The sequence below is a fragment of the Notolepis coatsorum genome (assembly GCF_963971535.1).
Source record: "Notolepis coatsorum genome assembly, chromosome: 4".
Classification (NCBI taxonomy): Eukaryota; Metazoa; Chordata; class Actinopteri; order Aulopiformes; family Paralepididae; genus Notolepis; species Notolepis coatsorum.
Genome location: NC_140168.1, coordinates 21,635,405 through 21,650,116, shown reverse-complemented (window position 1 = coordinate 21,650,116; position 14,712 = coordinate 21,635,405). Strand labels below are relative to the sequence as shown.

Sequence of the window (14,712 nt, the reverse complement as noted above, 5' to 3'; positions counted from 1 at the left end):
CAGCAGAGTGGTTGTACCAAGCGTCACGTACGCATAAACGTGACGTTACTATCACGATTTACATGTTTGCATATGCATTTAGTAATATGACTCTTTGTCTGTTTAGAGATATACGTTTTCTCTGCTCTCTCTCTCGCTTCTCCTCCCTCCTCTGGCCTCTTCTCTCTTGTTCTCTCTCTCTTCTCCTCTCTGTCCCCTCCACCCTTCTCTCTCCCCTGCTCCCTGCTTCCGCGCTCTTTCTCTCCTGAAAAATTACATTCGGTACTACAGCCCTATATGTAGGTAAATTTTTTTGATGTGCTGCATAAACAAATGACGTTGTGCAAATGACAATAAAGCTTTCTACTTCTACTTCCCCCAATGCATCAAAAGCAGCTAATGAAAGGTGTCCCCACGTCCTCCCTGTCCTCCAGAGAACAACAAGCCTCCGGTGGCCAACGCGGGTCCAGAGAAGGAGCTGACGCTGCCCATAGACCGGACCACGCTGGACGGCAGCAAGAGCAGCGACGACCAGAAGATCGCCGCCTACCACTGGAAACAGACCAAGTCAGTCGGAAACACACGCTCGCACACCACCACCACCACCGCTCGCAAACGGCTCTCACGACCGAGGATTGATTGATTGATTGATTGAATGAAAACTTTATTAACAGATTGCAGAATGGGTACAATACTACAGTACGGCTCTCAATACACACAATTGTTAAGGGGGATGCAGACCAGAGAAAGACTTTCGTCTTGTTTACATCAGGGTCCCCCATTTTCAATTCATTATGACATACACAACACATACAGATATACAGATTTATATCATGACATTTATGAGTCATACAGGTATATAGTACTGTTACATTTGTGACATACAAGATATGAAAATATACAGTACTGTTAAACAGAGATCCTAACAGAAAATATATACATACGATGGGGAGGAGACTGTACATTAGGAGGGGGTGGAATGACTCGTTTCACTAATCACGGGGTGATGTCGCCCACTGCTAGGCGACAATAGAAACACTAGTCGGTTGATCCAAATCGAAAGCTGCCTCCAGAATTGCCAGGACAGAGCTTGATGTTTTTTCATGGCTCATACTGAATCTGCAACTCGCATAGTTCATTATATACAACGTGTTAAACTTGCCAGGGACAAAGTATGTTCCCAGCCTACCCAGGAACACAACTGTCAATTATGCCTCATTTTATTTTCTCTTTTTTTAGACTTTGGTTAGTTAATCACATGCCTTTCGTTTAGTATGTGTGATTGGTCTAAATTACTGTCCTTATTTAGAACAACCAAATGATATAACTTCCCTGAAGAACAAATTCCCCAAAGAGAAAACAATTGTAATATTCAGAGTCATTATACTGTGAGAAATGACAGACCATTGAGCAGTGCCCGCCAGGTACCATCCTTGACCTTTTTAGACATGTGGTTTTTGTTCATCGTTTTCTAGCTTTTCTTGTTTGTATATTGTTTTCTAACATTCTCTCTCTGTCTCTCTCTGTCTGTCTGTCTGTCTGTCTGTCTCTCTCTCTGGCTGTCTCTCTCTCTCTCTCTCTGTCTGTCTGTCTGTCTCGGTCTCTCTCTCTGGCTGTCGGTCTCTCTCTCTCTCTGGCTGTCGGCCTCTCTCTCTCTCTCTCTGGCTGTCTGTCTCGGTCTCTCTCTCTCTGGCTGTCGGTCTCTCTCTCTCTCTCTCTGGCTGTTGGTCTCTCTCCCTCTGGCTGTCCGTCTCTCTCTCTCGCTCTCTCTCTCTCCGTCCCTCACACTTTTAGGGGTCCCGATGGTGTAAAGATTGAGAATGCAGACAGCGCTGTTGCCACGGTGACTGGTCTCCAGGAGGGCGAGTACGAATTCTCCCTGACTGTATCGGACGAGAGGAAACTGCAGAGCACCCACACCGTCACGGTCATCGTGCGGGAAGGTGTGTGTGTGTGCGCGCAAGCGTGTGTGTGTGTGTGTGGAGAGGGTGGAGTTGCACAGGCCCCTCCCCCTTCGAGCCCCAAACAAACTAAATAATTATTTACTGTATGAAGAATAATCTCAGAACGAAGCATTTGAAATGTATGGCTTTCGAGTTGTATATATCCCCGTTTGCAGAATTTCATTGGCTACAAAAGGGGCCAATCATTTTCACCGGTCAGACGTGATTGGACCGATTTTACCGGAAGGCGAAACAGGAGGTGGTCACTTTTTCAGAATGACGCTCGTTGGTTGTTTCGTCTTATTCCCGGAGATTGCGAGCACCTAATACGTTGAGTAGGGTGTCAATCGAACGGTGACAATTTTACCTTTCAAGCAATGTATTGGTTCATTGGCATAAAACCATTAGATCACCTTAAAAACGAGGCCAAAGTGCCGCGAGTGCAAAACGGGTCGAATAAGACCCGGGTGCATGTTAAGAGGTTAACAATGAATGTGGGTTAGCTGTGGCCATGTTTCTGTTTTTACACAAGAAAAGGAAGGACGTTCTCACGTCATCATGTCCCACCATGCGACTTGTAAAAATAGCCTCCGCACAAAGGTATTGAAGTCGGCCGGCCAGAACCGGTTAGGCTGCTTGACAACCTTGTAACAATCTTAATTGCACCAATTATGCTCCGCTTAATGATGCCAGAGGCTGCTCTTTCAATGAGACGATACCTTTCCATTCCACTGGGTTTGCTGTAATTGCTTGTCTCCATTAGTCAAAATAATCTCCTACTGTCAACGGTCTGGTTTTTAAGATATTTACCCTTAAGGGGCACTTCACCTAAAAAAAAGAAAAAAACAAAGCTGATTTTTTTTTTGCACATAATCTCACACACGTTCAAACACTCTTGGACCATGACTCTTGTCATGTGAGGTCCTACCAGAAACGGACCCCTGAATCTGACCTAAAGTTTAGGAATGTTAAGATATCTCCTAATATAGGAACCGCACTCAAGGAATATCATTTTATTTCAATTAAACTGTAGCACACTGGGAGTATCAGGTTGTTTAGACCGTTCATAAATCAGTGTAATAGTCATTGAGTGTTTATACAGTAGACGGGTTAGTAGTAGGGATGTCCCGATCACGTTTTTTTGCTCCCGATCCGATCCCGATCATGTGATTTTGAGTATCTACCGATACCGATCTTTCCCGATCCGATCAAAAAAAAAATTTATTCAACAAACATGACCATGTTCACGTCTTAAACTCATACTGAGGCCTTAGTTTTAAATTGCATATCATCATTCATTTATTTATTGTCACACAGAGCAGAAGAATTTTGCCAAAACAAACCAATAGTATCCAGCTGCAGAACGGCAGACCAGCCACACTCTCAGACCCAAACGCATTTCCTTTGATTTAATTATACATCAAATGATTTATGTCGGGATTGTAATGGCTCGCTTGAATGAAGTTAACTTTTCACCTGGATAACGTCAACATTCAGGGTGAATGTAATGTGAGAAATTGGGATTAAAAAAAATATATATTTTTAATTTGGGTCTGAGAGTGTGGCTGGGTCTGCCGTTCTGCAGCTGGATACTATTGGTTTGTAGGCTAAGACTCCACCTACAGGAATTAAACTCTTCGTTCATACCAGATGGAAACATCGATGGGAGCCGATGAATCCAGACACATTCCCGCTGCAACAGAAGTTGTTCGGGGTTGCCACCCCTTCTATTAACATATACCATCTCCAAACCTATACACTAATGAGGTCACTGATTTTATGATCCATTTTGTTAAAAAGTCGTGCCGCGGGAGAATTAATGTCGGCCCGGCCCGCTTTATATTGCTTCCGTGTTCGTTCGATCTGATTTAAAATTTTTGCGGGATGTCTGTCCAACATAGTATTTTTTTTACACTGGCAGAATAATAAATACACTGTGTGGAATTGCACGTTATTAGAGATCTGATCGCGTAATTCTTCCCAGTATGGGAGTCGTGGAATGTGTTTTTGTTTTGACCATGTGGCTACAAGATATGCATGCGATGCTCTACATGGGAAGCTCCCATAAATAAAAGGCTCTGGCCTTGAATATGAGTCCGCTCTAACGAGGCGGCCCCCTCAGGTTAGTAGCTCTTTTATGCGCGGAGGGTGTTGAAAGCGGTCGTTTAAGGTTCTATCCGATGATAGAATGTGCCAGTGTTTCAAGACTGTGGACTTAACGGCGGAACTAAATGGATCATAAGTAAGGACATAATTGATTGACATAAGAATAGTATTTCTCTAATATTGTTAACATATAAGTACAGCATATCTAATATTGTTAACATAAGTATAGTATCATGTCTCTAATATTGTTGACATAAGTATAGTATGTCTCTAATATTGTTAACATATAAGTACAGTGTGTCTCTAATATTGTTGACATATATAAGTGTATAGTATGTCTCTAATATTGTTAACATATAAGTACAGTATGTCTCTAATGTTGTCAGTCAACTAGGGCTGTCCCCGACTAAGGATTTGGATAGTTGACTATGATTGGCCAAAATTAGCAAAATTAGTCGACTAAAAATATATATATATATTATAATTTTTTTTTATCCCATTTGGGCTGTGGGGGGTGCTTAATGTCTGAAGGAGTCGACTGAAGGCTTCTTGTCCTCTGCAAAAGCATGCAATTGGTCCACTGATCTTGACACATCTTGATATTTGTCTAGTCTAGTGTGTTCATTAGATGGGTGAAATCCTCTTGCAGTGCCTCTGTGCCTGTTTTTTAGCCTCTGGTATGCGTGCCATTAGCGTTAGCCACGCTTCTAGGCCTCCTTTCTTTTGGAAAGAATGATAAAAAAATATATATATTATAAATATATATATATTTTTTTTTGTATTCGACTAAGAGGTTGGCAGTCGACTACGGCTCCTTTCTACCGATTAGTCGACTAATAGGGGTCAGCCCTACAGTCAACATATATGTTTCTTCTCTTGTCTCCCTCCAGAGCTTGACCAGCCTCCAGTGGCCCACGTCCAGTCCAGCCCGCCCGTCTCTCTGCCCCTGAGGACGGCCTCTGTAGACGGGTCTCGCTCCACAGACGACAAGGGTGCGGTCAGCTACCTGTGGAGCCGGGACGACAGCAGTCCAGCTGCAGGGGTGAGACCAGTAGGCCAGGGAGACCGTCCCTGTGGTGTTGCTCGGCCACAGATGAGACGGTTATCTCTGCCAAAACGAGGCAGATATCTTCAATTTGTTTGGATGTCACCCAGAGAAGGACTTTTCCAGTCTCAAAATCAAATGATTGAGTAATTCTGCGGTAGTCCTAATCTGTTGGTACTCGTGCACGGCCCCTGACCTTCTTACAATTATATTAACATGGATTTTATTAACATCGAATTTAAACCTTTTAGGCCTATTACATGTAGAACAGCCCTTATTAGTTCTTCATACTGAACCATTGTTCTTGCTTGAGTTCACGTGTTGGTGATGGCATCGGAAACTGACGTTCTTTTTTTCTCAAGGATGTACTGTATATAAACACAGTGACGTTCAAGGAAGTCAACTGCAGAAAGTATAGAAGCCAGTCGATCCTCTCTCCTCGCCGTCTCCTCACGTGTCCTTCATGTCTCCTCCTTGTCTCCTCCCTGTCTCCTCCCCACTTTATTGGAGCTGAACCTTCACTAAATGTTCATGAACAGGGGCGACAGTGGCTCGGGAGGTAGAGCAGTCCTCTGGTAATCCGGAGGTTCTCAGTTCGATTCCCACTCCTCCCGGGCAGTGTGTCGAAGTGTCCTTGAGCAAGACGCTTGACCCCTAATTGCTCCCCGATGAGCAGGTTGGCATTGGTGTGTGAATGTGTGAGTGAATGGGTCAAATGTGAGGAACAAATTGTAAAGCACTTTGGATAAAAGCTGCTATATAAAAGCACCATTGACCATTTATGAACATCAAAAGGCTAATGTGACGTGTAGATTTTACACCACAACTCTATACACAGAAGATCTAGTGATGTGCTGCTCATCTAGTAGCGAAACAAAAGCACAGAGATGAACCATTTGAATATCTCTCCTCTCTGCAGTTTGTCAGATGTTTGGTTTCCCTCGTCGTGCCACGCCGGGGTTCAAATCCTGTCTGTTGTAATAATAAACTTTATTTGTATAGCACCTTTCATACCAGAATTGCAGCTCAAAGTGCATCACGGCAGTAAAAAAAGAAAAAAGGCATAACATGAGCACAGCATTGGCAGGTCAAGGTAAGGCATAGAGCAGCGGTTCTCAAACTACGGGTTGCGACCAAAAGTGGGGTCGTGGGTAGGTGACAGTGGGGTCGCGCATTGGCAAGTAAAAAAAAATATATATATATCTGGCAACATATTTTGGCTAAATATGCCTAGTTTTATAAATGTTTATAAATAAGATAGTGCTGTAATAACATTTTCTAATAAATATGCATGATCAAGTTCAACAACGTGTGCTTTTATTTTGATATTCCTTAATTCCACGTTGAAATTACGTGATACATTAAGTGTGAGGTCCCCAAAAGAAAATCCTAAATAAAATGGGGTCGTGGACTCGCATTAAATTAAATCATTACATCGTTTTCCACATTAGGGTCTAACATCCCAATAGGCCTCTTTGTTTACGGTTTGATTCTATGGCAGTTTAAAATGGACAGTAATAAAAAGAGTCAAATTATGCAATAGTGCAATACAATAAAATAGCCCTCATTTACAATACAATGTTGATAGAGTGCTACAGGTTAAAAACAAACAAAGTAAAAAAAGATATATATATATAATAAAAATTCAAAGCAACAGATAAAATATGCAGAGCTAGGGGTGATTCCCAATACACAAACCAAAGACAAAGTGGAATTAGCCAAAGGCTCTATTAAAAAGGAGGGTGGCCTTGTTTAAAAATGTCCACAGACTGTGGAGCTCTCAGGTGGTCATGATATGTTATGTATTATGTTCAGGGCCAAATGAAACATACAAAAACCAGAAGCTACAGCAAAGACTGTGGCACTGAGATAATAACAAGAGTGTAACCAAACAATTACAAGTGGGACTGATGTGGCCAACAGTAGACTAAATTAACCTGAAGTCTCTCAAAAAGTAAAATAATGTATAGTTATTTTTTTCTTTTATCCGTCTAGGTTGTGTTGAACAACTCCGACCACCAGGCGGTGCTGTTTCTCGGCAACTTGGTGGAGGGGAAGTACAGCTTCACTCTGACCATCACTGACAGCAAGGGACAGACCCACTCCGACAGAGGCACGGTGGAGGTTAAACCAGGTACACACACACATACATGCACACTGAACTCACCTATTTTATTTAACCTTTTTTTTTTTTTTTTTTTTTTTTATATATACGTATGACCCACAGTAACTTTCTGGAGTGTGAAAAACATTGATACTGTATATATATATATATATATATATATCGGTTTAATGAGCAAAACTGGGTAGATATATATCTGCAAACATATATCAGCTGGTGATGGTATTGATGTATTGATTTGCGATGAGCAAAACTGGGCCGAAGTGAACAACTGATGATTATTACTTTCACAATATCTACATACGTATGGGAAATTGCATGTTCAATAATCCATCGGATGTTGATCATAATTCGAAGCATGATACAGTATCAGAATGAAATTAACATCACAGTCAGTCATCGGTCATTGTGTGGGAAATGTAACTACGGTAGTAATGTGTGTCACAGTTGACGATATCAAAGAGAATACCATGATACCAAATGGCACAATACTATTAACAATACATATCAGTGTATTGCCCTGCCCTGACACACACACACACACACACACACACACACACACACACACACACACACACACACACACACACACAGTAAGAATCCTCACTTCTGATCCTGGATCTGGGAGTCCCTGCCCTGACACACACACGCACACACACACACACACACACACACACACACACACACACACACACACACACACACACAGTAAGAATCCTCACTTCTGACCCTGGATCTGGGAGTCCCAGATGGATATCGCGATGTGCCATATTTTCTAATTTTTATTTGTCATTCCTCTTTCCTTTTCTATCTCTGTTTCTTCCTTACCCTCCTCCCCTCTCTTTCCTCTCCTCTCTCCACCCCCCTCTATCTCTCTTCTCCTCTCTACCTCCTCCCCCCTCTCTCTACCTCCTCTCCCCTCTCTCTCTTCTCTCCTCTCTCTCTACCCCCCTCTCTCTCCCCCCCTCTCCTCTCTACCTCCTCCCCTCTCTCTCTTCTCTCCTCTCTCTCTCTCCCCCCTCTCTGTCTTCTCTCCTCCCCCCTCTCTCTCCCCTCCTATCTACCTCCTCCGCCTCTCTTCTCTCCTCTCTCCCCCCCTCTCTCTCCTCTCTCCACCCCCCTCTATCTCTTCTCCTCTCTACCTCCTCCCCCCTCGCTCTCTACATCCCCTCCCCTCTCTCTCTTCTCTCCTCTCTCTCTCTGCCCCCTCTCTCTACCCCCCCTCTCTCCTCTACCTTCTCCCCCTCTCTTATCTCCTCCCCTCTCTCTCTCTCCCCCCTCTCTGTCTTCTCTCCTCCCCTCTCACCTCCCCCCCCTCTCTCTCCCCTCCTACCGCCTCTCTCTCTTCTCTCCTCTCCCCCCTCTCTCCTCTCTCCCTTCTCTTTCTCTCCTCCCCTCTTCTCTCCCTCTCCCCCTCTCTCTCTCCTCTCCCCCTCTATCCCCCCTCTCTCTCCTCTCCTCCCCTCTCTCCCCCTCCCCCCTCTCTCTCTCCTCTATACCCCCCTCTCTCTCTCCTCTCTACCCCCCTCTCTTCCCCCCCCTCTTCCCCCCCCCTCTCACTCCCCTCCCCTCCTCTCTCTATCCCCTCTCTTTCTCTCCTCCCCTCTCTCTCTCTTCTCTCTCTCTTTCCCCCCCCTCTCGCTCTCCTCCCCCCTCTCTCTCTCTCCTCTCTACCCCCCTCTCTCTTCTCCCCCCCCCCCCCCCCCCCTTCTCCTGTCAGACATGTGGGAGCGTGACCTGGTGGAGTTGGTGCTGGAGGTGTCGGTGTCTCAGGTCAGCCACCAGCAGCGTAACATGTTGCTGCGTCAGGTGGGCGTGTTGCTGGCCGTGCTGGACAGTGACATCACCGTGCGGGAGATCAGCGCCTTCAACGAGCACAGGTGAGTCCCTCTACGAGGTCTGCCACACCGAGTCCAACATGAAAACTGGATTTCTTTTGTTAAATTGCCCCACAATGGTGGAACGAACTTCCCACCACAGTTGGGACAGCCGAAACCTGTCCCAATCTTTCGCCGTCGACTAAAGACTCACTTCTTCAATCATTATCTGAAATGTACCATTTTCTTTATTTTTTTTCTTTTTTTTTTATCTTTTTCCCCCTCCATTTTCCTCCGATTTTCTCCCATCCCAATGTTAGTCGTTATGCCAATTCCCAATCCCCTTCCTGGTCGCTGCGCACTTACCCCCCACAGTCGGTCTGGGAGAGTGGAGGCTACCACGTGCTTCCTCCGACACACGTCCAGCCAATCAACCGCTTCTTTTCACCTGGCAGCGCGGATTCTCACTGAGAGGGTGTAGTGTGTGGAAGGATCACACTATCCCACTCAGGTCCTATCCGCGCTTAGCAGGCGCCCCGACCGAACTGTAGGAGTCGCTGTTTACAACGACCCGGACCCACCCCGCCAGCTTCTCCCACCCTCTAATACTGCCAATTGTATTAGTGTGAACGGCCAGCCAAGCTGGTGACAACCCCGGAGCTGTGAGCTGGATTCGAACAGGCGAATCCAGCCGCTCCAGGGTTTGGTGACGAACGCAATCTCCGTTACGCCACCTGACCGCTAACAAAAAATATTTCTAACGTTTTTCTTTTTCTTTTTATAAATATCCTCAAACTAAATCCTCAAATATAACTCATCAGTTTTTAATACTATAATATTAGTGTAGCCTAACCTTTATATGCAAATGTGAAGAAAAACCCCATTGGTTTAAACAGAATGAATAGACACATAATTTTTCATTTCTTTTTAAATATACATTTTTTTTATTATAAATAAAAAATTCTAATGTTGTTTTAGAATTCGAATGCCAACGTAACGAACTAAGGTCAGAACGTTTGGGCTCAGCCCTTGTGTGTGTGTGTGTGTGTGTGTGTGTGTCGGGTCAGGGACTCTCAGATCCAGGGTCAGTAGTGAGGATGTGTGTGTGTGTGTCGGGTCAGGGACTCTCAGATCCAGGGTCAGTAGTGAGGATGTGTGTGTGTGTGTCGGGTCAGCGACTCTCAGATCCAGGGTCAGTAGTGAGGATGTGTGTGTGTGTGTGTGTGTGTCGGGTCAGGGACTCTCAGATCCAGGGTCAGTAGTGAGGATGTGTGTGTGTGTGTGTGTCGGGTCAGGGACTCTCAGATCCAGGGTCAGTAGTGAGGATGTGTGTGTGTGTGTGTCGGGTCAGGGACTCTCAGATCCAGGGTCAGTAGTGAGGATGTGTGTGTGTGTGTGTCGGGTCAGGGACTCTCAGATCCAGGGTCAGTAGTGAGGATGTGTGTGTGTGTGTGTGTGTGTGTGTCGGGTCAGGGACTCTCAGATCCAGGGTCAGTAGTGAGGATGTGTGTGTGTGTGTGTCGGGTCAGGGACTCTCAGATCCAGGGTCAGTAGTGAGGATGTGTGTGTGTCTGTGTGTCGGGTCAGGGACTCTCAGATCCAGGGTCAGTAGTGAGGATGTGTGTGTGTGTGTGTGTCGGGTCAGGGACTCTCAGATCCAGGGTCAGTAGTGAGGATGTGTGTGTGTGTGTGTGTGTGTCGGGTCAGGGACTCTCAGATCCAGGGTCAGTAGTGAGGATGTGTGTGTGTGTGTCGGGTCAGGGACTCTCAGATCCAGGGTCAGTAGTGAGGATGTGTGTGTGTGTGTGTGTCGGGTCAGGGACTCTCAGATCCAGGGTCAGTAGTGAGGATGTGTGTGTGTCGGGTCAGGGACTCTCAGATCCAGGGTCAGTAGTGAGGATGTGTGTGTGTGTGTGTGTGTGTCGGGTCAGGGACTCTCAGATCCAGGGTCAGTAGTGAGGATGTGTGTGTGTGTGTCGGGTCAGGGACTCTCAGATCCAGGGTCAGTAGTGAGGATGTGTGTGTGTGTGTGTGTCGGGTCAGGGACTCTCAGATCCAGGGTCAGTAGTGAGGATGTGTGTGTGTGTGTGTCGGGTCAGGGACTCTCAGATCCAGGGTCAGTAGTGAGGATGTGTGTGTGTGTGTGTCGGGTCAGGGACTCTCAGATCCAGGGTCAGTAGTGAGGATGTGTGTGTGTGTGTCGGGTCAGGGTCTCTCAGATCCAGGGTCAGTAGTGAGGATGTGTGTGTGTGTGTGTCGGGTCAGGGACTCTCAGATCCAGGGTCAGTAGTGAGGATGTGTGTGTGTGTGTGTGTCGGGTCAGGGACTCTCAGATCCAGGGTCAGTAGTGAGGATGTGTGTGTGTGTGTGTGTCGGGTCAGGGACTCTCAGATCCAGGGTCAGTAGTGAGGATGTGTGTGTGTGTGTGTGTCGGGTCAGGGACTCTCAGATCCAGGGTCAGTAGTGAGGATGTGTGTGTGTGTGTCGGGTCAGGGACTCTCAGATCCAGGGTCAGTAGTGAGGATGTGTGTGTGTGTGTGTGTCGGGTCAGGGACTCTCAGATCCAGGGTCAGTAGTGAGGATGTGTGTGTGTCGGGTCAGGGACTCTCAGATCCAGGGTCAGTCTAAAGAGCGGCACCGTCCTCCTCTCCTCCCCGCTGCAGCACGCGCCTGGTGTTCCTGGTCTCCAGCGGCCCGGGGCGCCCTCCCCTGTCCGGGCGCAGCGTCGCATTGGGCCTCCGGAACAAGCTGCGCAAGCAGAAGAACGACTTCCTCATATTCAAAACGTGGAGAGTGGACACAGTCGGTAAGTATCCGTTGGACGCGGCCGCGCTAAAAGCACCGAGAGAGTCGAGACACACGGCAATGCGCTAACCATACGGAAGAGCGAAGGAGACGCGAATAGAAAAGAGGATGTGGGTAGACTGATGCAATATTATGTCAGGCGTTCAAACTTGGTCTCGGAACGCACACTTTGAGTTACAGTGGTGCTCAGCCCTTGTCTCTGTGACCTCCATCTCAGAGGATTCTGGTTGTTGGATATGATTTAAGTCTGTCTGTCTGTCCGATTGGGGCTATTCATATTTGTAACGAGTAACAAAAACAACAAACGACAAAAACAAAACGTCTCAATGACAGCACGGCAACAAAATTCCATGCAATACACAATCCAGTAAAAGTAAAACCAGACAACTAGGTGTAAACGGCTACTTAAAATGACTACTGTCTGTCTGTGTTTAAAAGTCTGATAGCCGAGGGTACAAAAGATTTGGCGTAACGGTTGGTCCTACTAGGTGGAACGTCATAGCGGCGGCCAGAAGGCAACAGCGAAAACCGCTGAGACAGAGCGTGGAGAGGTTGATTAGTGATGCTCGTCCCCTTCTTGACCACCCGGTCCGTCCAGAGAGAACATAGGTCTCTCTGTTTTACTCCCAATTATTTTGGAGCACACTTTCACAATATACTGTAGGCTGTTCCTATCTTTAATAGATAGTCTGTACTGTAGTTGAGGAGACGAGGGTGGAGGAAAGGGAAACCTGTGGTCAGAATAGACGGGTCACGTTCTCACTAGGGATGGGCGTGAGTAATCTATTAATCGATTTTTATGGAAAACAAATATATATATATTCTTTTTTACATATTTGTTTCACATGTATGTGTACGATTATAACTGTTTGTTGGTTTTATTAAACATATACGTGAATGAACAAAATTAAGTTTTAATAAAAAAAATTTTTTAAATAAGACTATTCTAAAATATTTTTTATTTTTATTTTTTCCACAAGTAATACACAATCACTCGAGTATAGCATGCGATCAATCGATCTGGATTTTTCTTAAAAATGCCCATCCCTAATTCTCACCTCTTGTGCTGGTAGATGGGTCACGTTCTCACCTCTTGTGCAGGTAGACTCACGTCAAATCTCTCAAATTCCTGAGAATTTGTTTTGTTGCTGCATCATGTCTCTTTTCCCTCTCCCCTCTTTCCATCTCTCCCCCCTTCCAACTCTCTCCCTCTCCCTCCTTCTATCTCTCCTTCCCTCTTCTTCTATCTCTCTCCCTCCCTCTTCTTCTATCTCCCTCCCTCTTCTATTATCTCTCCCTCTTCTTCTATCTCTCCCTCCCTCTTCTTCTATCTCTCTCCCTCCCTCCCTCTTCTATCTCTCCCTCCCTCTTCTTCTATCTCTCTCCCTCCCTCCATATTCTATCTCTCCCTCCCTCTGCTCCTATCTCTCTCCCTCCCTCCCTCTTCTATCTCTCCCTCCCTCTTCTATTATCTCTCCCTCTTCTATCTCTCCCTTCCTCTTCTTCTATCTCTCCCTCCCCTTTCTTCTTCTATCTCTCCCTCCCTCTCTCTTCTTCCCTCCCCCCCTCCCTCTTCTCTCCCCCCTCCCTCTCCCTCAGTCTGCCAGCTGAACTGCTCGGGACACGGGGAGTGTGACTCCTTCACACGTCACTGCGTCTGCCAGCCGTTCTGGATGGAGAACTTCATCAGGGCGCAGCTGGGAGACGTCGAGAGCAACTGTGGTGAGGAGACGACTTTAATGTCCCTAGCATCCTCACATGTCGTCTGGATATAATCACGTGTGGTCTGGATAATCACGCGTGGTCTGGATAATCACGCGTGGTCTGGGTAATCACGCGTGGTCTGGGTAATCACGCGTGGTCTGGGTAATCACGCGTGGTCTGGATAATCACGCGTGGTCTGGGTAATCACGCGTGGTCTGGGTAATCACGTGTGGTCTGGATAATCACGTGTGGTCTGGATAATCACGTGTTGTCGGAATAATCACATATGGACATTTATGGAAACGTGGTCTGTGTTATGAAAGGCAAATTGCATTCCAATCACAGCTGCCACTGCCTCACAAATTAGTCACTTTTCATTGTATAATTGCATTCATGCAGTATGTACAGTGGCTCAGGAGGTAGAGCAGTCGTCTGGTAATCGGAAGGTTCCCAGCTCGATTCCCCGGCAGCGTGTCGAGGTGTCCTTGAGCAAGACGCTTAACCCTTAATTGCTCCCGATGAGCAGGTTGGCACCTTGCATGTTCACCTTCCGCCGTCGGTGTGTGAGTGAATGGGTGAATGTGAGTAACAAAAAATTGTAAAGCGCTTTATAAATGCACCATTTACCAGTCAGTAGAAAGCTATCCGGCTGCAAGCTAGCCTACCTTAGCACACATTAATGGAAGTGGATACAGCTTCTACAGTTTCTCTCCTGGAGTTTTAAGGTAGGCTAGTGGTCCGTATTCACTTCCATTAATTTGTGCTGTGCTAAGCTAGCTTAAAGAAGACACATTGCTTTTTACTCCACGCACAGAGAGGAAATTGATATCCATGTTCTTGTCTGACTCTGGAGAAGACTGTAAGCGCATTTCCCATAATGTTGGAGTGTTCCTTTTAAAATTGCAGATATACTCTACATACTATCGTTTTATTTCCCGTATCAACACCTGCACTAGTTATCTGTACATTCTAATTACCCATACATGTTCATATTCTGTACATACTGAATGAATGAATGAATGCATGAATGAATGAATGATCATTACATTTATATAGCGCTTTTCTAGACACTCAAAGCTCTCCCCACAATGTAGGGTGGAAATTGCCTCCTTCACTACCACTGGTAGCACCCAACCATGGGCTACGCAGGCTCAATGGCTGCCATACACTGGCACCAGGCACACAGCACAC

The 14,712-nt window shown here is 46.0% G+C and overlaps 1 protein-coding gene across 1 annotated transcript in view; it reads left to right on the top strand.

Annotated features, from left to right (window-relative positions):
• Positions 1-14,712, top strand: part of kiaa0319l (KIAA0319-like) — a 79,455-nt gene that overhangs the window by 53,678 nt on the left and 11,065 nt on the right. Inside the window, exons 16-22 of the mRNA XM_084312219.1 lie at positions 414-546; positions 1,774-1,922; positions 4,919-5,070; positions 7,069-7,207; positions 8,916-9,075; positions 11,676-11,818; positions 13,417-13,539. Of these exons, the coding sequence (XP_084168345.1) occupies positions 414-546; positions 1,774-1,922; positions 4,919-5,070; positions 7,069-7,207; positions 8,916-9,075; positions 11,676-11,818; positions 13,417-13,539 (999 nt within the window). The remainder of the gene's footprint in view (positions 1-413; positions 547-1,773; positions 1,923-4,918; positions 5,071-7,068; positions 7,208-8,915; positions 9,076-11,675; positions 11,819-13,416; positions 13,540-14,712) is intronic.